This window comes from Exserohilum turcica, assembly GCF_000359705.1.
Source record: "Exserohilum turcica Et28A unplaced genomic scaffold SETTUscaffold_8, whole genome shotgun sequence".
In the NCBI taxonomy this organism is placed as follows: Eukaryota; Fungi; Ascomycota; class Dothideomycetes; order Pleosporales; family Pleosporaceae; genus Exserohilum; species Exserohilum turcicum.
This window is the reverse complement of record NW_007360299.1, coordinates 896,302-921,301: the sequence shown is the minus strand read 5'-3', so window position 1 is coordinate 921,301 and position 25,000 is coordinate 896,302. Positions and strand designations below refer to the sequence as shown.

Sequence of the window (25,000 nt, the reverse complement as noted above, 5' to 3'; positions counted from 1 at the left end):
GGGGGGGGGGGGGGGGGGGGGGGGGGGGGGGGGGGGGTGGTTAGTACATTTCTCTTTCTTTTTCTTCTCTCGCTTTCATATGAAAGATCAAGACGACTTCCACACTTACCGTCTGCACTCTTGTTGCGCACATGGGTGCCTGGAAACCCAGCTTGACTCGTTTCGTCATGATCGGCGCGTTTAGCTTTGTTTCTACGCCGGATACAAAGACACCAGATCATGAGGCCGACGATGGATGCGAGAGCAAAGGCCCCGCCGGCTGCGCCACCGGCTATGGCTGCTACTGGTACTCCGTTGTCTGGATGTTTTGAGTGCGTTGCTGGAGAGGGGGCGATGGAGTTGGTTGGAGTCGAGGAGCTGGTTGAGGCGCCGGTGGCATGATATGCACTGCGTTGGTCGTCACGATTTAGGATTGCGGGTTCGAGGTCACCGTCGGGACAGCCAGACTGGGCGCATGCGTTTGTTTTGCAGCAGCCCCAAAAGGTTCCTGGGCATGATCAGTCATTGTTGTTACCGGGGTTGAGTATCCACAGTGATATTGGGGAAGACAGATCAAGACTGCTTTGATAGTCGGTCAGTGACCTACCTCCAGCAGTACAAGTCCAAAACTTGCTTCCAGTCCCACACGTTGCATCGGGAAATGTGCCGTATGCACTCGGTTTAAAGGCGCCGGGGTAGAGATTGCGCTGGGCACAGGTAATCTCACACGGGTCTCTTGCACAGCAACCGACAAAGTATCTACCTTGGCATCAGACACTGAAGGAGAACGACGCAGCGGAAAATACCAAGCTACTCACGTCCCATATCCACACGCCCACCAGGTGCCTCCCGCCGGACACGAAGGCGCAAAGTCCTGGCGAGCAGTAAGATTGGCCTCGGCCATGTTGTACGACTTCTCTTCGGCCACAGGACGTAGTTCGTGGCAAACCAGCAAGACACTGGACGAAAGCCAGAAGGGCGAGAGATAGAGGAAGAGAAACAAGAAAGAGATCAGAAAGACAAAGTCAGCCCGCAACGAGATCTAGATGGCAAAGAACAAGCCAACAGCATCATCTCGGGCGAACAAGCTGATGAGAGAGAGAGCCCCCCTCCCCTCCCCTTGGCCCCCCTCATGGAACAAAGCCATACACAACAACATTACTGCGACACAAGTATCGTGCCTCTCCTCTCTCACATACTTACTCCCACTCTCCCTCCCACGTTCCCAGCCCCAACCTCGTAGCGAGCCTATTAAAAACAGCCCGCACGGCCATCGCCCTCCTTCCCTCCTGCACTGCAACCACACACAAAGAGCGCGAACGCGAATGCACGGGAAGGGAAAATACCCGAAGAACGCTGTGTTGGGGGCTTTTTTTTTTGTTATTGTCCTCCTCCCCCTCAGCCTCAAGACATGCCACACACACACATACACCCCACCACCACCGCTATCAGGTGTACAGCCACAGCTTCACAGCTTCACAGCTCCACCGTCATAACACACCAGAACCGAAACAGCAAGAGGCAAAGATAGAGAAGAAGAAAACAAGAAAGAAAGGGAGAAAAAAAAAGTGGAAAAAAGGGAAAATGCTCGGCTTGCAGGATAACCTCAGCACTAAGGCATGCGGGTGCGCGCGCGCGCGGCTACACACCTAATTCGTGTGTGATGGGGGGGAGGAGGAATGTGCTGTGTGATGGATGCGGGCCAAGCGGGGGGGCTGGCTGATCAAAGTGGCGTTCCGTAGGATCTAGCTACGTGGGAAAGTATGCCGGGTCTTGGGATGGTGGGTGGTACGGACGTGGGAGGTGAGATAGAGAGAGAGAGAGAGACAGCAAGACCGAAGGGAGGGGAGGGGGGGCCGCAACGTGTAAGGTGCTGATGGTGGTGGTGAGGGTGGCGAGCGGGCAGGCGGGCGGGGAATGTGTTGGACAAAAAGGATAGGCTGCATTTGGGGTAGCGTAGCCGTGTGGCGGGCGCATTGCCCAGGTGCCCTTGTTACGTTATTGGAAAGCTGAGGGAGGAGTGCTGTTGCTGCAGCTATTCATGTGCTAGCTTGCGTCATATATGTCTCTAGATAAGAGGCTGGGCCTTGTCTTGCCAAGTGGTCTGGAGCTGTGTAGCAGCGGTGTGTGTGTGTGTGTCTCTCTCTCTGTGTGTGGGCATTTCAGGTTTTGATTTTGGTTGTGATTATATACTTGTTCAATCGGGTATATACAGCGATACAATAAATAATGGAAATGCGGGTAAAAATACGCGGCGGGCATGACAAAAACACCGCCCAAACGGGGATATGAAAAGGCGAACAAATGCTAAGCCACTATAACCAAACTTCGTCACCGTGACAATTATCCCCCTCATTTTGTGCGACCAGTGACGGGCGAGAGACCCAGTCCGTGATGACTTGCGCGCTTGGCCATGTCGTTGGTGAATTCCTCTTGCAAAAGCGCGGGAGTAACGTAGGGACTGGCGAGTGGCGACTCGAGTTCGGATGGACCTCCCCGTGCGGTGCCTTCAGCAGGAAGTTCAGAGAATCGCCGGTTGACCCCACTGGTCGAAGCGTCGGCCGGAAGCTCAGAGAATCGGTTGGGGTTGGATGAAGAAGTATCCGTGGGCAGTTCTTGCGGTTCACTGGCGTGGCTGGCATACTGGTGGTACGACTCGTGGCCTTTACCCGGCGCAGTTGCTTGGTAAGAATTCTGGATGGGAGCCGAATACGTTGGTGGCGCTGTTCTCAGAGTCAGCGTGTCCAGCAAGCCCAGCAGTGGTTGGAATGACATACGTGATTGGCCTCCGTAATGCGCTGGGGCTGTGTTGTTGTTGTTGTTGTCATCCTTCTCGTTGTTCATCATGGGCATCATTGCTGCTGCGCCCATGTTGCCGTCCGTCGTCTTTCGGTTCCGTCTTCTACGACGGAGGACGACGAAGATGATGACGGCGATAATGAGTAGAACGACGACTCCTCCGACCACGCCACCAACAATGGCACCCGTGTTGGTCTTGCTGTCGCTTGAGGTTGATTCTGGATTCTCAACCTTTGATGATGTGTAGACGTTGAATTGCTCTGGTCGCTCCATGAAGGCAGGTACCAAGTCGCCATCAGGACATACTGAGGGTGGTGTTGCGGCGCAGGGATTTGATTTACAACATCCCCAGAAACTGGGGCCTGCGTTGCATGTGTAAAAGTCGCTCGCACTACCACACGACGCGTCGGGCCATTCTCCATGGTGGGTGATGTTGTAACCTCCAGCTCGAACATCTCCTTGCACGCAACCGTTGGTACACGGGTTTGATGTGCAGCAGCCTACAAAGTTGCTCCCTTTAGCACAGGCATACCTAGGCTTGGTCAGTACGCAAGTGTGTGCAGAGGACGAGTTTGACTATTACCATTTTCCCCCGGTCGGGCAGTGGAAATCGTAGAACGAGGCATTAGCCATGACAGGCGCGCACAATGCTATACAGACTGGAGCGTAGGGGCGTAGTGATTGCGCTTATGGATGTGTACTAAGCAGAAACAAATGGAAGAAGTTAGGAACCAAAGCGACGGTAAGTATAAACAGGAAGGCTGCGAGCGTGATAAAGGATAGGGCGGCGCGGCTAGTTTAGAGGTGAACAGCACACGGCAGATGTGGACCCCTCCATCCCAAGTGGCTAAGTATGCAAAGTGAACGCCTGAACGGGGCGTTACCTCATGTGCACCGTTGTAGGACGCCATTGATTGCACCACGCACCAAGCGAGACCCGAGTACCGCCCGATGCAGACTAGGCGCTTCTATGCCCTACCGTGGCTGGTGGAAGTGTGTGATATTTCGGTGTATTGTCAGAAGCTTAATTGTGTGCTTTACGCAGTGAAGCTGAAAACAAGTAAGCGAAGGATGAATGCCCCTGCTACCCGACCCGTACCTCGAGACAAGAGACGATCAGAGCCTCTGAGCCTCAGCACAGCCCGCTCTCCCGTACAACATGGGAGGGACGAGACCACAGGAACAAGGCAAGTGTATGCGGCGCTACCGTCGCCCTATCGTGTCCAGCTGATACACCGAGCCACAAGACAGCGATCCGTTGTTCTCAGTCTCGACAGCACAGCAGCAGCTGCCTTAGGCCAAGGCACGTGAAAAGCCTTGGCTGTGGGGGCCGAGAAAAACGAGTCGAGACCGCATCTCATTTAGTGGCGCTCTTAATCGAAATGACTAGGAAGATGTGCCTTGCAACCAAGGGGCCGTTTCCCGATAACCGTCCCCATGGGCGGCCTTGCCGTCTGTCAGCGCGACCCGATGTTACCCCGAGGGGATTGCTGGAGTCCCAGGCTGGAGGCTTCAGAAGAATCGTCAATCCAAGACACGCAGCCATGAAGGCGGTGGAACACGGTGGTGCATTCGCCGACGTCGCCGCTAACTGCGGCTGGGACTCAGCCGCAAACAGCACTTGCACTTGGCAGCGCACACCGGCGTAGCTGTGCGCAGCCAAAAGGTTTGGGCACGGTACGGCTGAATGAGGGGGGTTGGTGATGGGGCATTGTTCTTCCAGAAGCCGCATTGGGGTTGGCCCAGCGACTATTGAATCGGGCTTTTATCGGTTCAGACTTACTGGATTGGACAGCCAACAGCGCGAGCGGGTTTCTGGACTTTCTTCTTAAATCCACTTGTGCTAAGATGGCGGTGCTCTGCGCCATTGGCAGATTTCACCACCAACATGGCGGAGCGGCGCCCAAAAACACAGCCCGCCCGCAACTCTCCACTTTGCTCGCTAGCCGCCGACTTGACAACGCGGACAGAGCCTGCGTCCTCAACGATAATACTTAGTACTCGCGCCTGGCCGGAAGGACGAAACCCAAGTCGCTATGCGGCGGCAGTCTTGTCTTCGCCTGGAGGAACCCGCGTGAATGAAGACTACCTTTTGCATACGCCAGGCACATGGCCGTTCCCAGACTCTTGCAGTTGCCGCCGAGCAGAAGGGCCGAGGGACGCTGAACTCTCTTTGCAGAGGCTATCCACGGGCAGACGACGACGACGAACGGGTGCCAGCGCTCGCCGGCAAGAACAAAAGAAGCTTGGGGGGGCGCGCATGGACATGTGCCTGGCGGAAGGGTCGTTGTGCAGCGTGCGCGAACTGGGGCCAAAAGCAAAGGGGAGCGAGCGGTCCGAGATCAGGCTGGCAGCGGTAGTGGTGGTAGTGGTGGTGGTAGAGGTCGAGGGGGCAAGCGGTGGTGAGGGAAGCGCACACGCGTGTAGGTACGAAGCTCGGACGCCTCTCGACGCGGGCTAGCGGACCACGGGCGCGGGGAACACGATTGACAACACACAGCAGGCATACCGCAACCTTGGAGGCCCGCGAATGGCAGCGTCGACATGGCGGCGACTTGTTTCTTGCGGGCGGGACCCGACAACTCTATACATGTGTCGCACCAATGCCATGATGGCGCTCATGGCACAACCCCTGCCCAACCTCCCCAGCCCCCCCACGCTGACGGCGGTGCTTCACCCAGCCATCCCAAGTAGAAAACTTGTGTCCGCCCAGCGATAGCACATGCTCACCATGCCCCCTCCTGCGCGACTCCACTTGCTTAGTGCTTCCAAGAAGATATGAATGGGGAGCCCGGATTTCAACTCAAGCAGACCAACGGTACGCCGCCACAGCTGCACCATCGCCCGCCACGGTACATGTACGCCCGCACCGTACTAATCCAATGCCAGTTTCCCAGCCTCAGTTGTCCCACCAAGCCTCGCAGCAGAGCGTTGCTGCTTCTCTGACCGCCTCCGAAGGCTACTACAGCGCCTCGGAGCACCCGTCCAGCTCGAGCGACGAGAGGAGGCCCGTTTACCAGACTCCCCCTTCCCACCGCCACACGCCGGCACAGAGTTATGAGCGCTTGATAGCACAACCTGACAGCGCTCCCACAACATCGCTACGCGGCGTCGGCATCCCCCGCCAGCAGCTCCAGCCCCAGCAGCATTCTTTTGTCCACGGACGCCCTCAGTCGCCAGCAGTATCCACCATCACCGAGGAGTCGAGGCCGCACACGCAGAACGCAAGACACTCTCAGCTCGTCTCCGACATGGACTCCGAATCGCTCGCCACCACGCCCGGCCAAGACACCACACCCTACATCCGCTTCGCCATCGACCAGCTCACGCGAGACGAAGACGTCCGAGGCTCGAGAATATATCCCGAGGTCCGGCCCGCCGCCCAGTACCGCGACCATGACGACTACCCCGTCGAGAGAATCGTCCCCGACAACGGGCTGGGGTATATGGCACAGGAGCAGAGGACACAGGAGAGGATGGCACAGCACATGCCACGGAAGCACTTGAGACAGTCACGCACACCTCTAGCGGCTGCTCCAGCGCCCATGGCTACACAACCATCCAGGCCCCAGTCGCAATCCCAGCAACCGTCTGCATCCCAAACACAGACGGACGTCTTTGTGGCACACGACCACTCACACGCACCGCTCCACTTCCTGCCCGCCATTCTCCGCCCACTATGGCTAGGTATCTTCCTGTTCCTCTGCTTGGCCATGCTAGCTGCGCTCATCTTCGCCGGCGTCTACTCCAACCGCAACGGAGGCTATGGACTGTGGGACTATGGTGCCTTTGGCGACAGCCGCTACTTTGTTTTCCAGTATCTCCCGACGATGCTCGGCATGCTCTTGCTGCTATGGCTCATCCAGATCCAGACGGCCCTCCAGCGCCTTGTGCCCTTCATCTCCATGTCCTCAGACTCGTTCCGCCAACGCTCTGAAGCTGTGTTTCTTCGATTGTACCCTACGCAATTCCTGTGGCCAAATCTCCAGCATTTCCGCGCGGGACAGCCCGGCATTGGTGTCTTTTATGCCATTTCATGGCTCTTCATGTGGACGGTTCCACTTCTTGCTTCTGTTTTTAATGTACGATACGACTTGGGCCGCACTATGTGGCGATGGATCGCTGTCCAGGGTGTCATTTGGACTATTGTTGCTCTCTACATTCTTCTTGTGCTTGCCCTGGCCTATCTGATGGTCTTCCTCATGCGCACGCCAACCGGGCTGAAGTGGGACCCACGATCACTGGCGGATATAATCACCCTGCTGGAGCGTGCAAACAACCTAGCAGACTACGCCAACTCGGAGACGTTTGAGAAGGGTGACTGGCACCTGGTTAGCAATCGTGCTGACCGCATCGGCTACTGGACCACGACAAGGCGACCAAACGACGTGTTTTATGGTATTGGCGAAGAAGGCGGAGAGATTCGAAAACTCTCCGTCGAGGAGGGACGCATCCGAGAGCAGGGAGCAGACCGGGCAAGGCCCGACGCACATTCAGCCAACGACTTTTCGATCCGCATGGACATTCGCAACCCCAGCGTGCGGTTGCGTTTCTTGCCGTGGTATCTGAGGGACACTGCAGTCGTTGCATGGATCGTCATCGCCTGGGTCCTGTTGCTTGCATTCCTGGTCGTTAGCTTTGTGAACGACGCTGTTCGCCTTGGGTTCGTCCCTCGCGTCTCCGCTCGCACAGGCGCAGACGGCTTCTCTGCTTCGAATTTCCTGTACTCGTTTGTCCCAGCCGTCATTGGCCTGTTGCTCTTCCTCTCGCTCCTGTCGCTCGACTACTCGATCCGCGTACTACAGCCCTACATGGCGCTTTCGTCCAAGGGCGGAGCAACTGCAGAAACCTCCTTGCTGGTTGATTACGTCTGCCGCATGCCCTTCTCGGCGACATTGGCAGCATTCGAGAACGGGCACTTGGAAACGGCAATCCTGTCGTTCGTTTCGCTTACATCGGCATGTCTGCCCATCCTCGCAGGTGGCTGCTTCTGGACTCAGTACTACGGCAGCGCCAACACGGTTCGCGTTGCTGCAGACATGTCAGGCTTCTACGCAATCTGCTTCTTCCTTGCTCTCTACACCGTCAGCCTATTCGCCCTCCTTCCCGGTCGCCGTCGCGCTGCGCTGCCCCACCGTAGCAACTCGCTCAGCGAGATCATCAGCTGGGTGTACCAGTCTCCCATTCTGACGGACCGCGCCTTCGCCCATCCGCAAACCAAGCCCGATCTTGTCGCGCGCCTCATGGGCAACACGTACGCCGAGCGCAGCTGGGCCCGCTCCGTCGCATCCCTCGTCCGCCCTTCCCGCAGCAACCTCCGACCTGACTCGCCCACGGACCCCGCGCTGAAAGAGAAGAAGAAGCACTCCAGAAACGACTCGGTCAGCGATCCCGCCAAAATCAGATACGGATTTGGTATCCACGTTGGCCGCGACGGCCTCGAACATCTCGGCATCGATCGTGTGCGCCGCGGCGGTGACCGAAGCGGTCGCGAACTCGTCATCTGGGAAGAGCAGCAGGGCGATGCGAAGAGGAAGAGTTGGTCTAGTCAGGTGTGAAGAAGAAAAAAAATCCTACCGCGAGGGAATGGGGGGTTTTTTTTTCTTCACGCGCGACTTGAGTTGATGAAGGAATATTTGCGTCCTTTTATCTTCACAACGACATGCAGTTTTTCTTCTTCTTCTTCTTCTTTCAGCAAAACATTTTCTCGATTTAGCATCGGCGTTTTTTTTCCTTCCTCTAGCACCATTATAGCAGCTACGGATTCTCTTTTCTCTTTTTCCCTTTACTCCCTTTTTCATCTTGCAAAAACACATTCACACCTTGAGATATATACGGGGGAGTTTTTTTTTTTTACGGCATTCATGGCGGCGCTCGGGAGCAAAGTGGGGTGGTGTTCTTTTCTGGCGTTTTCCCATTCTTTTTTTGTTTCTTGCATGAGAGACGAAGAGAAAGAGAGAGAGAGAGAGAGAGATGTTTTCTTCTTCTCATTGTTATTGTCTCGTCCTCTTTTTGTTTTTTGTTTTTAGTTGTTTAGTCTAACTGTACGAATTTTTAACGATGGTGATGATGATGAAGATGAGCTGGAAATGGAATGGAATGGAAATGAAATGGAAATGAGATGAGATGAGATGAGATGGTGTCATAGGAGAATGAGGAGAAGTATGAGAAGAAGTATGAGGAGAAGTATGAGAAGAAGTATGAGGAGAAGTATGAGAAGAAGTATGAGGAGAAGAATGCGGAGAAGGAAAGAGATGTGTTTTAATTGGAAGCACACAAATAACAACGTATCTACACTGTGCATGATAGACGACAGACGACAGACGAAAGACGGAGGAGGGTATTATCAAAGTTGATTTCACACTACCTATCCATCTGCTAGTCTATGCATGATTTTTCCATTCATTGCATGAAAAGTGTGTGTGTGTGTGTGTGTGTGTATGCTTGGAATTGCTCTCGACAAGTACATTATCAAATACTCCTTCCCATCGATTAACACAATAAATAGCAAGCCATGATTTCTCATTTAATTATTTCATTTACTGTTCTGTAGTTTTTTTTTCCTATCAAGACTATTCTAAGACACAGCGATGGGACCAGTAGTAGTAGCAGCAGCAGCTTCAGTAGCAAGTCTACTAATATCCAGCTCGCCGTCGCCACCTAGATTATCCAGGCCGTGGAACCCTTCCTCGACAATCCATCGCTGCTCGTACTTCATGAGGACCTTGCATGCGTTGCCGACGACGAGCAGACCAGGCGGCCTGCTTCCTTCCTCCTCGACGGCCGCACAGACGTGTTGGAGCGTTGTGCGTATGACGCGCTGGTCGGGACACGAGGCGCGTTCGAGCACGGCGACGGGAAGATCGGGAGGGTAGGCTTTGGCGACGAGGCTGTCGACCAGGGCAGAGAGGCGGTGCAGCGACATGAGCAGGACAAGGGTGCGGGAGGCGACGAATTCCGGGGGATCGAGCGGAGCGCCCTTTCTGCCTGTGCCCGTGCAAATCAGCACCTGGTCTGCGATGCCGCGGTGTGTGGCAGGTATCGCGGCGAAAAGTGGTGCGCTGAGGGCGCTCGTGATGCCGGGAAGTACGCTAGGTGTGAAGCCGTGTGCGCGGAAGAAGTCGTATTCTTCTCCGCCACGACCGTAGATGTACGGGTCGCCCTGCTTTATCCGTACTACCACTTTGCCGGCCTTCAATCCCTCCAGACCCATTTCAAGAAGTTCTTCCTGTGCCTTGTCTGCATTGCCTGGGAACTTGCGCGCAATGTGCACGGTTGCTCGGCGGGGCACAAGGTCGAGGATGGGTGCGGGGACAAGCTTGTCAGCAAGGATGAGATCAGCAGACAGGATGGCTTTGTGTGTTGCGCGAGTAAGGAGATCTGGGTTGCCGGGACCGGAGCCTGCGAGAATAATTCGGCCTACCCGTTCTGGTGCAGTAGCAGTGGGTCCGACTTTGGAGGGGCTACTGCTAGCGAATTCGCGGAACAGCATATTCACATCTGCGTCGGTGATGCTTGCCAGACGGCGGAGGGGCCAATACTCGCATATTTGCGTTAGCCAACGCATGCGACGGCCCCGCGCTGCCTCCTTGCTCTCCTCCAGAATCAGCTTGTTGAACGTGGCCGGCTGCCCACTGTCTTCCTCCTCTGCTTCTAGATCCTGCGAAAGTTCGGCTGCGTGGTCTTCTTCCCATATGCGTCTCCGTAATGTACCCAACTTCTCCACTGCATCGCCCAGACGTGGGGGGAGCGACGCTGCAATCTCTCTCCGAATTCTTGCAGAAAGTTTGCAGCCCTTGCCAGAAGTTGTTACACCAATCTGAAGAGGACCGTCGGTATGTGTGGAAAGGAGCGTGAAGGAGCATAGGTTCGGTGCATCGGCGACGTTGACTGGTATGCGCAGTCTTCGGCAAAGATTTGAGATATGGATCGCTGTGGCGAGTCAGGAAAAGTCATAGGGAGTGACTTGGACGACGTACCTGATGCATGCTTTCCGCCCGCGGTAACAAATACAGCGTCCACCACACCATCCACTTCAGGGCGGCCAAGTGCAGTGAGGTCCTCGTCTCTGAAACTTCGCTTCAGCCATTCCACTTCACCAGTCTCGATGCGCTTGGCAAGACCATAGTGAAGGGTGGCATCTTCCGGGGCGAGTAATATGGGTTTTGCGCCGACTTCTATCGAGCGAGTGCAGCGCGCGCCGGCGAGTGGATTGGATCCAACTATGAGGTGAATATGCGAAGTCGCATCAAGCGCCGTAAGAAGTGCAGGTGCCATGATGAAGACTGGAGCGGTGCAAAATAAAATTGCTTCCAGTTCCTGCACGGAGGGGTAATACTGTATTAGTAGAAATATTTCTGAATTGGATTACTCCTCGGCGGCGGCATTTGATAATGGGCGCCGCCATCAGGTGCTCCGATAGCGACGAGCCGATATGGCGCGATCACACTAGTGGCATGCCCGCGGAAAAAGAAGGATTATGAATGGCAGGCCCACCCAATAGGCGATGGCGCAATGGAGTGCTGTCAAACTTGCGCGGAGTTAGTCACTTTGCTCTTCTTGACCCATGACAATGCTGAGGGCCTTTCGGCTCAGCATGACAGTGTGTCCCAGGGCGTTGAGCTTGGCCGAGGCGGAGATCAAGGCGGGGTCTTGGCTCTCTACGCGGATCTTCTCCTTGACGCGAACTTGGCTGTTTTTGTATGTGAAGGCGCGGTCGGCCTCGTCATGCACAGGTGCTCGTGCCGCGCCGAGGGCTGATGCAAAGGTGTTGCGGATGCTGAATCCCGTGAGCGACCCGGTATCTCCAGCATGGTGGGGTTCCAGTGTGCGGATCTCGAGGACGAGGGCAGCGTCGAAGACGAACAGGTGGAAGGATACATTGGAGGGCAGCGGGGGGTCAAACGTCTGTCGCTGTCAGCGCAGCTCTTGCTGTGTGCCTATGCGCAACCTACATTGTCGTCGACGGGGTTCTCCCACCACGCGGGCTGTACATGGGAATAGCCTTTGAGTGCCGCCTGCGCCTCGAGTATATGGTCGTGCAGCAGCTTCAGCTGGCCGGAGACGAAGTGGGCGTTGGTGGCATCCCCGCCCCAGGTGGCGACGTCAATGGCGTCCAAGCAGCTGTTGATGGAGGTGCGTACAGAGGTAAGCTGGGGGACGACGAGCGTGGGGGCATGCGGCGCAGACGAGATGGCGAGGTCGCAGGTCAGGGAGCCTCTTGGCGGGGGAAGGCTGGCGAGGCGGAGCTTGATGTTCTGCAGAGGTCAGTAGACGAGACGGGGTGAAGGCGGTGACACATACGCCTTTGGTGATGCGCGTCCCGATGCGCGTGATGAGGCCCTTCAAGCTCTCGGAGCGCACCGACGTCAACACCAGCGTGGAGCCGTTCTCCGACGGCGCCAGCAGGGCAGCACACTCGTCCAGGCCGGCCTTGAGCGACTGCAGCGTCTCTTGCAGCTGTACAAGCAGCCACTCGAGCTCCCGCGTCTGCGACGCCTCCTGCTCGTCGGCGAGGCGGCCATCGTCAATGGGCGGCCAGACGGCGGTGGACATGGCGGGGGGAAGGGGGGGTCAGTGGCGACGGCGGGGTTCCAAGGCACACGGACAGCGAATGCAGCAGCAATTCAAGAGGTGGTGTATTGGGCCAGATCTGCCTGCCGACCACAACACTTGATAATGCTCGATGGCGCTGGATGGCGCTGGATGGGTGCAGGCAAGGCTCCACGCAGCGGATCTCGCTTCTATCCGGGCAACAGCGGGCATCCCTGCATTCCATTGCGCTCCATGCCATGGCACCACCACGGCCCTCGACCTCACACCCTCACACACACACCGCAGCATCCCCAAACACACACGTGGACGCGCAGCAGCACTCGCAGCGCCCGCCGCCAGCATGCTTCAGGTCAGGCCGCCGACCCTTCTCCATGTCGAGCGCCTCGGGATGATGCAAAGCGCCGACATGGTGTCGTAACCCAGTGAGGTCATGAAGCTAGCAGCGACGCCAGTGCCAGCAGAAACCGACGGGACCGAAGATACGTCATGGCTTGGCCTCACGTCTTCATAACCAAGCCTGCCAGGCTCAGCTCGTGCCAGGGCCCTTTTAAACCCCGGGTACCGTACGACGACGCTCGTGTTCCTAATACATATTAACCGACTGCATCTCTGCTGACACTGTGGCTGCACGACATCCCTCACCATGGCAGGCCCCGCTAGTATGTCGTCGCTTCCTTCGTTTGGCGCCGCTCAGCTGCTAACACACCGTGCAGGACCATTGCTCGCCCTCGCTTCGCTCATCCTCGTGGCTGCCGGCATTCTTTTCCAGTTCCTGACCATCTTGACTGGCGGCGTCAACAGCTCGCCCCTCGACAAGTTCTACTTCCTGCAAGCCTCGACAAGCGGCATCCCCAACGCCCGCAATCCTTCGCGATGGACCTTCTTCGCCATCTGCGGCGAGAACCCGAGCACCGGGCGCAACTCTAACTGCGGAGCCCCCGTTCCGGCCCTTCCATTCGACCCGCCCAGGAACTTTGGCACCGAGCAGAATGTACCCGAGCAGTTCCTCGGTACCCACAAGTACTTTTATCTGTCTCGCTTCATGTTCGCCTTTTACCTCATTGCCCTCTTCTTCGCTGCTGTTGCTCTCGCCTCGGGTCTTTTGGCAGTCTGCAGCCGTCTGGGAGGGTACCTCTCATCTCTCATGACCTCTGTCGCTCTCTTCTTCCAGATTCTCGCTGCTTCGCTCATGACGTAAGTGCGCCATGAAATGCTGGCCCTCTAGTATCCGCTAACAAGCATAAGGGCATGGGTTGTTAAGGGCCGTGATGCATTCCGATCCGCCGGCTTCGAGGCCCGCATTGGCCGCTACTTGATGGGCTTTACATGGGCTGCCGTAGCCTGCTTCTTCCTCGCCACCGTCATGTTCTGCCTTGGTGGCCGTCTTGGTAGCGACAGCTCTTCCAAGATGCGTCGAAACCGCTCCACAAAGTCGAACCGCAGCCGCGGAAGCTTTTTGGACACCGACTCGCAGCGCCGGGTCAAGAGCGACTACTCTGTCTAGATGAAGAGCCACTTCTGTCTAGAGGAAGATATTATTGAAGCGCCGAAGATGTAGGAGACATTCTGCCAGACGACTTTCCTTTGCCTAACGATATCCATGATTTGATTCACGTGTACGATACATTCATCTAGTTAGTAGCGAGTAACAACGTAATACAAGTACATACATAGCCTAATGTTTGCTATCTTGCGAATCGAGTATCGCGGTGATCAGGTATCATTAGTCACTCAGTTTTTTTGTGCCCGGCTTGTCTATGCCTTGCCCGTAAGCTTCTCACATGCTTCCCGATACTTTGCCGCCGTCCTCTCGACTATATCAGCCGGCACCTCGACGCCCTCCTTGCCCTTGAGTCCGCTGCTCGTCAGCCAATCCCTCAGAAACTGCTTGTCGAAGCTCGGCTGCGCCTTTCCCAGATTCTGCTCCCAAGTGTCCTTTGGCCAGAACCTCGAGCTATCAGGCGTCAGGACCTCATCCACGAGCACCACGTCGCCCTTTGCATCGACGCCAAACTCAAACTTTGTGTCGGCAAGAATAATCCCCACTTCCTCTGCGCGAGCCGCTGCCGCCGTGTAGATGGCCAGCGAGAGCTCCTCGACTTTGCTTGCAATCCCCGCATCGCCAATCAAGGCCCTCGCCTTCTCAGGACTGATATTCTCATCCTTGCCCCCGACTTCCGCCTTGGTGCTCGGCGTCCACAGCGGCTGCGGCAGCTTCTGCCCTTCAACCAGACCCTCGGGCATCTTGATACCATTGACCGTCCCGGCCTTGGTATACTCGGCCCATCCCGATCCCGTGATGTACCCACGCACAATCGATTCAATCGGCAGAATGCGCAGCTTCTGCACCTGCATGCTGCGGTCCTGCAGCTCGGTCTGGTCTGCAATCGCTGGCGGCAGGGCGCTGCTCAGAAAATGCGTCTGCAGCCCTGCTACCTTTGTGGGCAGGTAGTCGAACCAGTAGATGGACATTGCGGTTAGCAGGGCGCCTTTGCCGGGGATGCCCTGTAATCATCCTCTTTTAATACTGGAGGGAATTTTTTGTTTGTAATGTCATAGTGAAAATAGTTTCTGGTTGAACAAGAAAAAAAAACTTACGTTCTCCATGATCACGTCGTAGGCTGAGATGCGGTCGCTGGCGACGAAAAGTAGTGTTTCATCGTCAATGGCATACAGATCGCGCACTTTTCCCGACGCTACTTTGGGCAGCTTGCCCTTGATGTCGATGTTTGTGATGGCCTTGGGAGACATTTTTTTCTTGGGCTGGAGTGGGATACGGAGGGTAGGGCTGCGGAGGGGAGGGGAGTTCGACTGAGAACAAGATTTATGCATGAGTCCTTGGTGAGTATTTTACTTGCCCTGCATGAGCATTTGGCGGGGCGCTTGTGGCGTGGGCTGTGGCGCACCCAATCATCGCAGACCATGGACACGCTTGTGAGAGATGCTCATGACGACTTGCCATAGGAGAGACATAGGAGTTTGCAGAACAGTTTGGACGTAGTGATATTATGTGTAGATTAGTATATGTTAACATGTAGCCGGTGCTGCTTGAACCTCGCGTCCAACGCAAAGCTACACAGCCCAGCCAGAGACAGCGCGCAACTCTGCACTGTGCAGTTTATTGGTAAACAACCAGTACATACACGAGACTGGATGGAAAGGCTCTCTACTTGCTCATGCTTGCACAACAGCCCGTGCGCGGGTTGCTGGGTGCACTCGAGTTCGCCGTTGTTGAACATGGCCCGTGCACAAACAGCCTAGCCCCATCGGCGCGCCTCACTCGACCATTGCTCCATCCATCTACTTCTTCACGCGTACAAGCAATCATCTCCAAATGGCTTCGGTCCAGTTTACAGCACTCATACGCCTCCCGTTCATACGCGGTGACTTTGGAGATCCGCCACAGGTAGCATGCTCCTATCCGGCTTCTGGGGGGCATCATCTGACCCAAGGCGCAGGCACAATGGGATGCGGAGAAAGACCGCCAGCTCTGGAAAGTGATTTCCAAGTCGTCAAAGACTAGCGACCTGAACTGTGAGTATCGCCATCGTGTGCCTTCTGGATCAGTCGCTGATAGCACATAGGGGTCGAGTTGTAAGCACGTGCATCTTTGCTTGGAACGCCAGCCTTACTTACTCCGCCTTAGAGCGGACAAGTTTCAGGTTCCGCCAACCTTTCTCCTGCAGCAGGCAGCATGGCTGTACGAACGGCATCTTGATCATGTTCGGAATCAGATGAAGAAGGTCAGCATCTCGAATGCAAATCCATCGCCATCTCCAACAGGTGGCAGCTCCATGGCTCCTGTTGGGGGCATTGCCATGCGAAGGGGCGGCAGCTCTGGGTCTGGAGGTATAGTATCGAGCCAATGTAAGCTTTCTCCACTAACTTTGAACAGCTGGAAGGACACCAACTGCGCTATCTGGGCGTCCAAAAGATAGCCCAAGTTTACGTGGCGGAGAGGTTATCACTCCTGGTAAGCTGAGAACACGGGTTGTAGGTAGTCTTGAACATGCATCTTCTCACATGACACAGCGCCTTCTCTCTCCCGAACACCCTCTACAACCACAATCACACAGTCTCGAGCACATGTTCCAGCGCCTGCTCGGACACTGTCAACTCGGTCTACTCAGCGCCCCAACTTGACCAGCCGCAAGTCGGAGGAACGAGGTCAAGCTTCAAATGCACCTCCGCCGAGTTACCGAAATGATGAAGATGCTTCGCCATATGTTCTAGATTCGTCATCCTCAAGCTCATCTTCCATCTCGGATACTGACCACCCAGCACACCGAAGTCAACTATTCAAGAGACCTCCTCGTTTCCTGCAGAAGCGCCCTCGGGATCTCTCTACTTTTGATGAAGCTGATGCCGCGCAAGAGTTTGATGAATCAGGCTCGCAAGAAACGAGTCTTCCGTTTGCATCTGCAGCGAGAAGACAGCCAAGCAGTAGCAAATATGTGCAGGATGAACAAATCCACACTGGCAACAAACCAGGCCAAAAGGGTCTACATCCTCACCGAGCCACAACCGATACGCCAACGCGACAGAAGTCGATTGACGTACAGTCGGTTACCACTGAGACAGCATCGTCCATGACCAGCTCAGGCGGTCCTCCAGCAGCCAAGAGTCCTCTGAGCCCGACTTCTGACCACCGCGCAGCATTAGGTCGGCTTGGTAGCCCGCGACATGCTGGACTGCGATCCAGGAAAGAAGGCAGTGAAGGCACTCCGAGCATGGGAAGCAGTTTCAGCGACATTGATGGTAGGTTCTTGGTTTGTGTTGGCTGATGCAAGCTTACATTGGATAGATGCTGGTATTAGTCAGTCGGCTCTCGAGGAAGCGCTGTTGAGTAACATGCAACATGGAAGAATGAGCACGCTGAGTCGTATGTCGAAGTGGTAGCGACGCAATCTGCAATGTATCCGGCTACTGAAAGTTCTGAACATGATGTCAGTGTCTAGTTTGGCTTAAAGTAATATTGTCGCGTCGTCTCAGTCGTAATACTGTTTGTAATCTCGCTCCAGTCAGGTTCACTCTTGCTGTTAACCGCAAGGCTACAGTCTTGGCATCAACTCACCACACTCCTTCATCCCCAGACATAAACTACAAAAATCCTTTCTTCTCATCTACCCAGCTACGAATCTCTCCATCTTCCAAACTACTCCCACAGATGGCTCCACAGGCACCTCTCCCAGCAATCCTCATCTCAGACTACACCCTCACCCCACCCATAACAACCTCCTACCACCTCCACTCCGCCAGCGACACCTCGGACAAAGACAACACAATCGACTTCGGCGCGACCTACAAGCTCATAAAATCGCTTCTCACGCACCCGCCCTGCGTGCACCGGCACGACCCAACCACATGGCCATGTCTCAGCTGCGAAACCAGCTTCACTCACAAATACTGGGACTGCGCCGCTCGGCTGCTCGACTATTTCTCTGATTTCTTCGCTGCAGACACGGCGCTCATGCAGTCGCTGTGGTTCTACCTCTTCGACATATGGCAGGAGTCGGCGCAGTGGCTCCCGTTCTCCGCCGTCCTGGACGACGTGGACGAGCGCGTCAACAACATGACTGATGCGGTCAACGTCGCCGCCGCAGCCAACACAAGTGACGCAGCAAGTATCAGCCGGCAGGTCGTCGACATCGCGACGCTCGTCTGGGGCGCGGAAAAAGCGCGCGCGTTTGAAAAACACGTTCGCGATACCCTGCATCTCATCGACATTGCGGTTTGGGGCCGCGCACCCAGCGCAAGCCAGCAGAGAGATACACGCGAACATGTGCTTGTGGATCCGTCGGGCGAAGCGTGGTGTCCCGTTGGGGACTACGAAACCGGGCCGTGGATCAGCGGGGTGAAGCCGTGGAGCCAGTTTCTGGGTGTGGGTGGGCCGGGGGTTGTGGAGCCTGTTTTTGCAGAGAAGGCGGTGGTGGTGGTGGTGGTGAAGGATACGGGTATTGGTACTGCTCCGCCCATCAAGCGCTACATTCCACATGCCGGCATCGCGCTCCTGCAAACGCACACGCAGCGCACACGCGCCCTCGCGTCCACACTGTACTCCTCGCTCGACGCAGCGCTCGCACCCTCTTTACTCCAGGCTTTCGACACCCACAGCATTGCTTTTCCAGATCGCTCTGCACCAAAACGCACGACTACCTCGTCCATGGCGCCGCTGCGCACGCTCTCGTATGCGCTGTCGAATGGCGCGCCGCCTGTGCTGCGGCACGCCGGGTACGCTGACGTCGATATGGTGACTGCGGAGCCCGATTGGAATATGCTGGATGAGAGCGTGGCCATGTGTAGGGGGTGGGCGGCATATGAGGGTGTGAGTGGTAGTGACGATGGCGCTGATGACGACGATGATGGAGAGGGGGAAAGAGAGGTGGTATTTGATTTGTGGACTGTACTTGAGACGAAGAGGGAGGCTGGAGAGAGAGAGAAGCAGCAGCAGGAGGATGAGGGACGCGGAACGAGCGAGACCAAGTACAAGGCCAAATTGCATCTGGGACACCTGTTTAGCGCGTGGTGCGGAATCGAGGAATGCTGAGTACATAGAATCGATGACGATGCTTAGTTGAGATTTTTTTTTCTCCCCCCCCCAAGTCCTCGGATACACATACACATACACACACACAGAGAGAGAGAGAGAGAGAGAAGAAGAAGAAGAAGAAGAAGAAGAAGTACACACGACGAGCTTGACGGCGTTGATGATTAAGTAGGAGCTTGTTTTTTTTTTCTTTTTTGCGTGCAAATTAGGGCGTGTCTCTACTTACTGCTTGCTAAAAAAAACTTTACCAGGGTAAGCCAAACTTAGTTTATCATTATTACTTACTTTAGTTATTTATTGCTTTATTTTTACATTATTTTTCTTTTTTTTTGGTCTCTCTCTTAAGTATTTTTGTCTTGATTAGGTAGGCGTAGCGTGCAGCAAGCGATATTTGGTAGTTTATAGATTGAGAGCAATGAAAATGAAAAAAAGAGTATATATACCCCCCCCATTCACTCTGCATTATCTTCTTCTTCTTCTTCTTCTTCTTCTTCTTCTTCTTCTTCTTCCTCTTCCATCTCTTCTTCGTCTTGTTGTTATTGTCTCTTTAGATACCCGCCACACCGAGCTAATTCAGAATACAAAAATAAAAAATACGTTAATATAACACCTCAAAGTTTCGAGTATATTCTCCCCCCCCCGTTTGAACAAAAACAAAACAAAAAACAAAACACAAACAAAGGCTATATGCCAAAATCAACACTGGGATAACACCCTTTCCGTTAATTTCACCTTGCCCTCTCCGACTCCCCTTCCACTCTTTCCCGCCATGTCAAGAAACAACAACAACAACATCAACCAAAAAAACAAACTCCGGTGTAATGCGATGTCGTAATCAGATCATAGCAGTTAAACCGGGATAACGCCGTGCTTCATGCTCAGTAGAGAACCCCGAAAAAAAAGGATTCTGTTGGTGACAAACCAGAAAACGAGAGTAAGAAAAGAACATACATGAAGCGAAGGTGGCCCCCCCACAACCTCCGCTCTGTAAGAGATAAATGAGGTTGGTTAAAGGTAGAGTTAGCAATTATACTCTACGGGCTCCGAAGAGACTCAAGTTGATTGCAGTCTCATTGCCAGTTGGGTTCCCTGAACTCTCCGCAAGAATTTCCCATCTGGGTTGGACAAACGGATAGTGCCGAATCTCCTTATCTTGCTTCAAGTGCAACTTACCCGGCACTTGCGCACCCGCCTGACCTTGGCCCTGACCCGCTACAGGGGCCGGGCGTTGCGAGTAGACAGGCGATGGCTGCATAGCGCGCTGCTGCATCTGTTGCATCTGCTGCATTGGCGTAAGAGGAGTAGGCGTGGCCTGGCCCGAGGGTGTACGCTGGAGTTGTGCAGGCAACATCTTGTTTTGAGGGTGTTGCGAGTATTGCTGCATGTTGCGCATTTGTTGCGCTTGCTGAGCGGCCTGCATCTGCTGATGTCTCTGCTGCTGCTGCTGCTGTTGTTGTTGTTGGCTGGCATAGCGTTGTTGAGGTGTTGCAGAACCTGTGGCCGACGCTTGTGAACTCTGGTACGGCGGTTGTCCTGACAGTGGGGCGGGTGTCGCTGGCTGCGACGAGGGTTGATTTGGAGGTGTGTTGACTGGCCTGGCTAGCACCAGCCAACCGTCGACAGGCGCTGTAACCCCAAGAATGAAAACGCAGCGTGAATCGTTTGCGAGCCGAGCGCCATCGAGGCGAATAACATGGAATCGGACATCGTCGGAAATGTAGTCTGAAAGGAACACTGTGACGTCGAATACGTGTTCGGTGATGGTAGGGTACAGTTCCAGGGATGGGTGGGTGAGCAAGGCGGCCATGGCACTCATCATGGCTGCCTGGTGGGGATGCGTGGCATCGCTCAGTATGGGGGAAGCGTGAGACACGGCCAAGCGGAGTAGTGCATTCAGCCAGGCATACATGTCCAATACCGAGAGCCTGTTTTCATCGAGGGCCTGAGCCATGCCTTTGAGCCTCTCAATCAAAGCCTGCAGCATAGTAGATTGCTCCGTAGTATCAGTGCTGCTGCCGGACGTCAGGTCGATGACGGCGAGGAACTTCTGGACGGTCCTGGGCGAAACTATCTCCGACTCTTCTGTCTTGGCCGCCGACGATGTGGCCAGAAAGGCCGAGGCGTTGATGATCTCGCGTTCCGCATTGTGCCGTATTTGATCCGTCAGTGAAGCGTCCAAGCTCGCCAGAAGCTCTAGTCCAGACGGCTGATCTTTCTCCACTGCTGTTCTGATAGCGCTCAGGAGCGTAGCAGATAGGGACTCACTGGAGCCGTCAGATGCGGTTGCCCGAGAAGAGAAGATTCGTTCAATGGCTGCTTGGCAGATGGGCAACGACAGCTCGCTCGCGATGGCAAAGATGGCGACTACCTGCTGCTCGGGGGTTTTCTCTGATAAGCGTAAATGGTTGTTCGGATCAAGAAGGGTACCTAACGCCTCATTCAAGCAATCGTTAGACGCGTCTTTGCTTAGCCTACTCAAACATCCTGGATCGGTAGCGATGTGAGTATTCAGGATGGACAGCACTGGCCTACTGCGCAGCAAGCTTGCAAGCTGCGTTTGAATCTTCTGCGAGGACATCATTGAACCAAGTCCAATCAGCTCACCCATGCATTGCATGAAACGCCCGTCAGTTTCTAGGCATAGCCTTCGCTGCTCAAGGCGATATCGATATGCATCTTGGGGCGAACACGACTGAGCCAGCGCGTCGGACGGCAGGACCAGATACATGCCCTTCAAGGTGCTCTGAAAGCCACCTTCAGATGGGCTGCTCTTGAGCTTGGCAATGCAAATCCGCAGAGTCTCCAAGAACGAAGCCAGAGCAAGGCAGCCAGAGCCGGCAAGGGTGGGCAGAGCTACCCGCAAGACATCGGTCCTTTGGGCCATCAAGCTTGAAATCACCCATTCATTCACGACCATGTCAAACGTGGGCTCGTCGAAACAGCGAAGGCGATAGAACCAACCGCGATGGTTGTTCAGCTGCTCGGGACCTTTGGCTGAGTGCTCTTCTAAGTTGCTTACGATCTTTCGGAGGACTCGGGCCATCATTTGCTGGTCCATACTGGTACCACTCGAGAGGATACGCTCGATCTCGTCATCAGAAGAAGATCCCGTCTGCATAACTTCACCCATATTATCAGAGGCGGGCGAACAGGCAACAAGGGAGTTACGCTGACTCAGTTGGCTCAAGTCGTAGTTGAGAAGCTGTGTGAGCTGACCGTCAGTGTGCGCGGTTCGGGCTAGACTGGCGAGGCTGAGCAGTAATTCGCGGTCGGGAAATCGGATCGTTCGCAAGGCGGCATGTCTCGCGGCAACTCGGGCAAACAGAGGGTCGAAGGCACCTATTGCACGGAAAGCTTTGGCGTGATAGTTAATCGTGTCCGCGCTGGAAGCGAGAACGCTCGAGTCGAGAGACGACGTCGCTATGCCAACAATGTCCGCAAGTATGGCAAGATCACCAAAACGCTCAATATATGATCTTACAACATGGAAATCCAATGGCGTTAACAAGGACACGGCAGCCGTCTCTTCAATGGATGAGTCTTTGGTGGGCACGCTATGTGATGTTAGCGAACTATTGAGCGCATGATAAAAAGGTCTTACTGCTGGTTAACTTCTGCATACTGGGCAACTTGTCGACGTAGCCAGATGCCCAGCTCAAACTTGATGGTTGGGCTAAGCTTGTCTAGCTGCATCTCATCATGTTTTGTGGCGGAACTGTAGAGCCCAAACAGGGCAGGCAGGGCTTGGGATATGACGTGTTTGGCATAGGCAAGGGCTCTTTGCTCGGACTCGGCAGAGTGCACTGTCCCACGGAGAAGGGTGCTCCGTAGAGTACAGATTTGATCGGGTAGGCCAGTCAAGGGTATTTCGGTGACCAGACGCAGTGGCCAGGATGTTGGCTGTTGATGAGTTAGCATAGACTTGCCATGTTGAAAAAGGTGACTTACCAGAGACAAGTCTGCACATTGCCCCACAGACCCAGTAGCAATCAGCCATTGAAGGTAGCGGCCGGTTGCAAACGTTTTGGACCGAACTAATTCCGCGACAACCTTGAAGAGAATGCTTGGCTCGCCCGTCGCAACCCAGGTCATTTCGCGAAGATACGAGACGATGCCGTCGTACACGTCTGCGCCAAGATGATTCCATCTGCGGAGTAGTCGAGTTGCCAGATATACTCTATGCGCGCCTTCTCGGTGGTATGTGCAGGTCCAGCGGAGGAGGACAGCAATCAAACGGGGCGCGTCAGCAATAATCTCCATGCAGTCAAACGACAAGTCTTCGATGCGGACGGGCTTGGTGTAATCGACAGAATCGAGTACCCGGTAGACTCGACCGGCGGGTGTTTGTGCAGCAGCAGACGATGATTTCTGAGGGGACTGGAGGAGTCTGCAGTTTCGTTGCTCGAGCCTCCGAATGGCTTGGGTGATGTGTATATGGTTCCGCCTCTCTGCGAGTTTGTGCAGAAGAGGGCTGTACTGTGGCCAGGCTGTGGGGAGTAGTAGGCAGGCTGGCCGTGCTGCGAGGAGCCTGACAATGGTGTTTTCCAGGTACTGCAAGACGGCCATATAAGGACCCACATCCTCTAGTCGGTAAATTCTATCAAGCTGGTTAAGCAATGATTCGGCAAGACGCTTGCCGCGGCGGCGGCAGCAGGTGACGTCTATCCAGTAATGGGAAATGGAAACCACCAATAGCCAGATGAACAGGCGCTCCGAGGCGCATGTATCCAAGCCATTGACGATCCAGTCGAGGAAGTGGTCGTCGTCCAAAAGGTGTTCTTTGTAGAGATGTGTAGCCAGCTGAAGGGCATATGTGATGCGGGGTTTCCAGTCGCCTTGCCCTATGCCGCCAATAACGCCGTCCACAAACTGCTCGACCGAGCTGGTCCAGCCTCTGCCCCACGTCACAGTACCAGCCTGGCCCTTTCTCTTGTGAGCGCGCAGCTCGTTGATGCCCACGCACTTGGCCAGCCATAGCGCTCGCGGAAGCGGAATGTTCTTGTTGAGACACTGTTCCAGCAGTACCTTGCCAGTGAGGCCGTGGGGTATGGTGCGGCTCAGGCGACGGAGGCCTGTGCCCGGGTTTGCCAGATCATGCAGCCACTGCTCGCGAGTCGAGTCTCTGAGCGTCAGGCGCGGGGGCGGCTTGAACGTGTTGGGCGTCTGCAGGCGGCCCGTCTGCTGTCTCTTCTCCAGGACGGCGACGAACAGGGTCGACAGGGTGCTGAGGCCCGACTTGTTCTTGAGGTTGTTTATCAGCGAGGGCCGGGCGGTGTTGGATTCGTTCATGATCTGCGGCTTATTGCTGACGCCTGCCTTGACAAGCGCCTCGGACAGGTTGTCCTCGGCATTGCTGCCAGTCCACGGGAATACATCGGCAGCCTTACCACCGGGAAAATGGACGGGTGGAGCGACAACGTCAGGTCCTCCGGGCTTTGGAGCGTCCTTGACGCCCGAGCCTCCGGGCCATATGCGACGTTGCTGAGACGCCTCTCTTAGATGGACGGAGCCGGGCCTGGGGGGCAGGGGCAGGTTGGCGATGGGCTGGTAGGGGAAGGCGTGCAGGGCCAGGTCCGAGGCGTAGTTGGCCATGGCCGTGTAGAAGATGGGCGGGCGTCCTCGCGGCGCAGGACGGGCAGGCTCGCTGGCGGCATGCTGGAGGGCTGATGGGCGGTCGTCTTCCAGGGCGGGATCGATGCAGTCGGGCTGAACGAGGCTCTGGACGGGCTTGCCAGGGCGGCGCGGCGGCGCCTGGGACCGAGGGGGCAGGCCGCTACCACGAGTCTGAAGAGATTCGTGAATCCCCGGGCCAGGTCGAGAAGTCATCGCACAGAGGGCGACTTCATTGTTGGATCAGGCGCATGCAGATAGGGGGAGGGAGCGTGCCGGGGCTGGGAGGGCCAAGCCGGGGACGCAGCGGACAGGAACGGAGGCCGCAGGGTGGCGAGGACATGTGCGGGCAGCACACGATGCCGCAGGCGGGCGGCGGGCGGGCTGGCGGGCTGGGCTGGGTTATGGGCGAGCTGGCGGGCGGGCTCGCAGGCGCGGTGGAGGGAGGGGAGATGGAGGCGAGGCAGAGGGTTGACGTGAGTGCGTGTGAGCGTGGTGGAGGTTATGTTG

The 25,000-nt window shown here is 55.5% G+C and overlaps 10 protein-coding genes across 10 annotated transcripts in view; 4 read left to right on the top strand and 6 right to left on the bottom strand.

Annotated features, from left to right (window-relative positions):
- The window catches only part of SETTUDRAFT_35296 (uncharacterized protein), a gene marked incomplete at both ends in the record, with an annotated part of 1,390 nt that extends 507 nt beyond the window's left edge, over window positions 1-883 (bottom strand). The window contains 3 exons of the mRNA XM_008032480.1: window positions 110-487; window positions 587-738; window positions 798-883. Coding sequence (XP_008030671.1) covers window positions 110-487; window positions 587-738; window positions 798-883 — 616 coding nt within the window. The remainder of the gene's footprint in view (window positions 1-109; window positions 488-586; window positions 739-797) is intronic.
- A 1,448-nt stretch (window positions 884-2,331) lies between these two features.
- SETTUDRAFT_98956 (uncharacterized protein) lies at window positions 2,332-3,411 on the bottom strand (the record flags this gene model as incomplete). Its single annotated transcript, XM_008032729.1, has 3 exons — window positions 2,332-2,702; window positions 2,757-3,310; window positions 3,362-3,411. 3 exons carry the CDS (start codon window positions 3,409-3,411, stop codon window positions 2,332-2,334), a joined length of 975 nt encoding a protein of 324 aa, XP_008030920.1.
- Window positions 3,412-5,556: 2,145 nt separating this feature from the next.
- Window positions 5,557-8,336, top strand: SETTUDRAFT_98750 (uncharacterized protein; the record flags this gene model as incomplete). Its single annotated transcript, XM_008032728.1, has 2 exons — window positions 5,557-5,596; window positions 5,668-8,336. 2 exons carry the CDS (start codon window positions 5,557-5,559, stop codon window positions 8,334-8,336), a joined length of 2,709 nt encoding a protein of 902 aa, XP_008030919.1.
- A 1,019-nt stretch (window positions 8,337-9,355) lies between these two features.
- On the bottom strand, window positions 9,356-11,055 carry SETTUDRAFT_23851 (uncharacterized protein; the record flags this gene model as incomplete). The annotated part of the gene is made up of 2 exons (XM_008032421.1): window positions 9,356-10,710; window positions 10,758-11,055. 2 exons carry the CDS (start codon window positions 11,053-11,055, stop codon window positions 9,356-9,358), a joined length of 1,653 nt encoding a protein of 550 aa, XP_008030612.1.
- A 264-nt stretch (window positions 11,056-11,319) lies between these two features.
- SETTUDRAFT_99425 (uncharacterized protein) lies at window positions 11,320-12,333 on the bottom strand (the record flags this gene model as incomplete). The annotated part of the gene is made up of 3 exons (XM_008032727.1): window positions 11,320-11,685; window positions 11,733-12,035; window positions 12,082-12,333. 3 exons carry the CDS (start codon window positions 12,331-12,333, stop codon window positions 11,320-11,322), a joined length of 921 nt encoding a protein of 306 aa, XP_008030918.1.
- Window positions 12,334-12,689: 356 nt separating this feature from the next.
- On the top strand, window positions 12,690-14,009 carry SETTUDRAFT_165916 (uncharacterized protein). Its single transcript, XM_008032726.1, has 3 exons — window positions 12,690-12,992; window positions 13,047-13,527; window positions 13,579-14,009. Exons 1-3 carry the CDS (start codon window positions 12,977-12,979, stop codon window positions 13,835-13,837), a joined length of 756 nt encoding a protein of 251 aa, XP_008030917.1. The 5' UTR covers window positions 12,690-12,976; the 3' UTR covers window positions 13,838-14,009.
- Window position 14,010: 1 nt separating this feature from the next.
- SETTUDRAFT_165915 (uncharacterized protein) lies at window positions 14,011-15,112 on the bottom strand. Its single transcript, XM_008032725.1, has 2 exons — window positions 14,932-15,112; window positions 14,011-14,838 (listed from the first exon to the last, which is right to left on the bottom strand). The coding sequence occupies exons 1-2, from the start codon at window positions 15,082-15,084 to the stop codon at window positions 14,089-14,091; spliced, it is 903 nt and encodes a 300-aa protein (XP_008030916.1). The 5' UTR covers window positions 15,085-15,112; the 3' UTR covers window positions 14,011-14,088.
- Window positions 15,113-15,667: 555 nt separating this feature from the next.
- On the top strand, window positions 15,668-17,243 carry SETTUDRAFT_142974 (uncharacterized protein; the record flags this gene model as incomplete). Its single annotated transcript, XM_008032724.1, has 7 exons — window positions 15,668-15,739; window positions 15,792-15,867; window positions 15,918-15,927; window positions 15,980-16,182; window positions 16,229-16,306; window positions 16,366-17,091; window positions 17,138-17,243. The coding sequence occupies 7 exons, from the start codon at window positions 15,668-15,670 to the stop codon at window positions 17,230-17,232; spliced, it is 1,260 nt and encodes a 419-aa protein (XP_008030915.1). The 3' UTR covers window positions 17,233-17,243.
- A 257-nt stretch (window positions 17,244-17,500) lies between these two features.
- SETTUDRAFT_99397 (uncharacterized protein) lies at window positions 17,501-18,880 on the top strand (the record flags this gene model as incomplete). The annotated part of the gene is made up of 2 exons (XM_008032723.1): window positions 17,501-17,923; window positions 17,972-18,880. 2 exons carry the CDS (start codon window positions 17,501-17,503, stop codon window positions 18,878-18,880), a joined length of 1,332 nt encoding a protein of 443 aa, XP_008030914.1.
- Window positions 18,881-19,550: 670 nt separating this feature from the next.
- Window positions 19,551-24,882, bottom strand: SETTUDRAFT_44367 (uncharacterized protein). Its single transcript, XM_008032532.1, has 3 exons — window positions 22,829-24,882; window positions 22,482-22,780; window positions 19,551-22,434 (listed from the first exon to the last, which is right to left on the bottom strand). The coding sequence occupies exons 1-3, from the start codon at window positions 24,704-24,706 to the stop codon at window positions 19,908-19,910; spliced, it is 4,704 nt and encodes a 1,567-aa protein (XP_008030723.1). The 5' UTR covers window positions 24,707-24,882; the 3' UTR covers window positions 19,551-19,907.
- Between the last annotated feature and the right edge of the window lie 118 nt (window positions 24,883-25,000).

Bases quoted from the DNA above. Each gene is read 5' to 3' on its own strand.
- SETTUDRAFT_165915 (XM_008032725.1), bottom strand. From the start codon at position 15,084: ATGTCTCCCAAGGCCATCACAAACATCGACATCAAGGGCAAGCTGCCC. The intron at 14,839-14,931 runs GTAAGTTTTTTT...GGATGATTACAG, and splicing joins ACGACGTGATCATGGAGAAC to GGCATCCCCGGCAAAGGCGC.
- SETTUDRAFT_44367 (XM_008032532.1), bottom strand. From the start codon at position 24,706: ATGACTTCTCGACCTGGCCCGGGGATTCACGAATCTCTTCAGACTCGT. The intron at 22,781-22,828 runs GTAAGTCACCTT...ACTCATCAACAG, and splicing joins AATGTGCAGACTTGTCTCTG to CCAACATCCTGGCCACTGCG. The intron at 22,435-22,481 runs GTAAGACCTTTT...AACATCACATAG, and splicing joins TATGCAGAAGTTAACCAGCA to CGTGCCCACCAAAGACTCAT.
- SETTUDRAFT_165916 (XM_008032726.1), top strand. The intron at 13,528-13,578 runs GTAAGTGCGCCA...AACAAGCATAAG, and splicing joins CTCGCTGCTTCGCTCATGAC to GGCATGGGTTGTTAAGGGCC.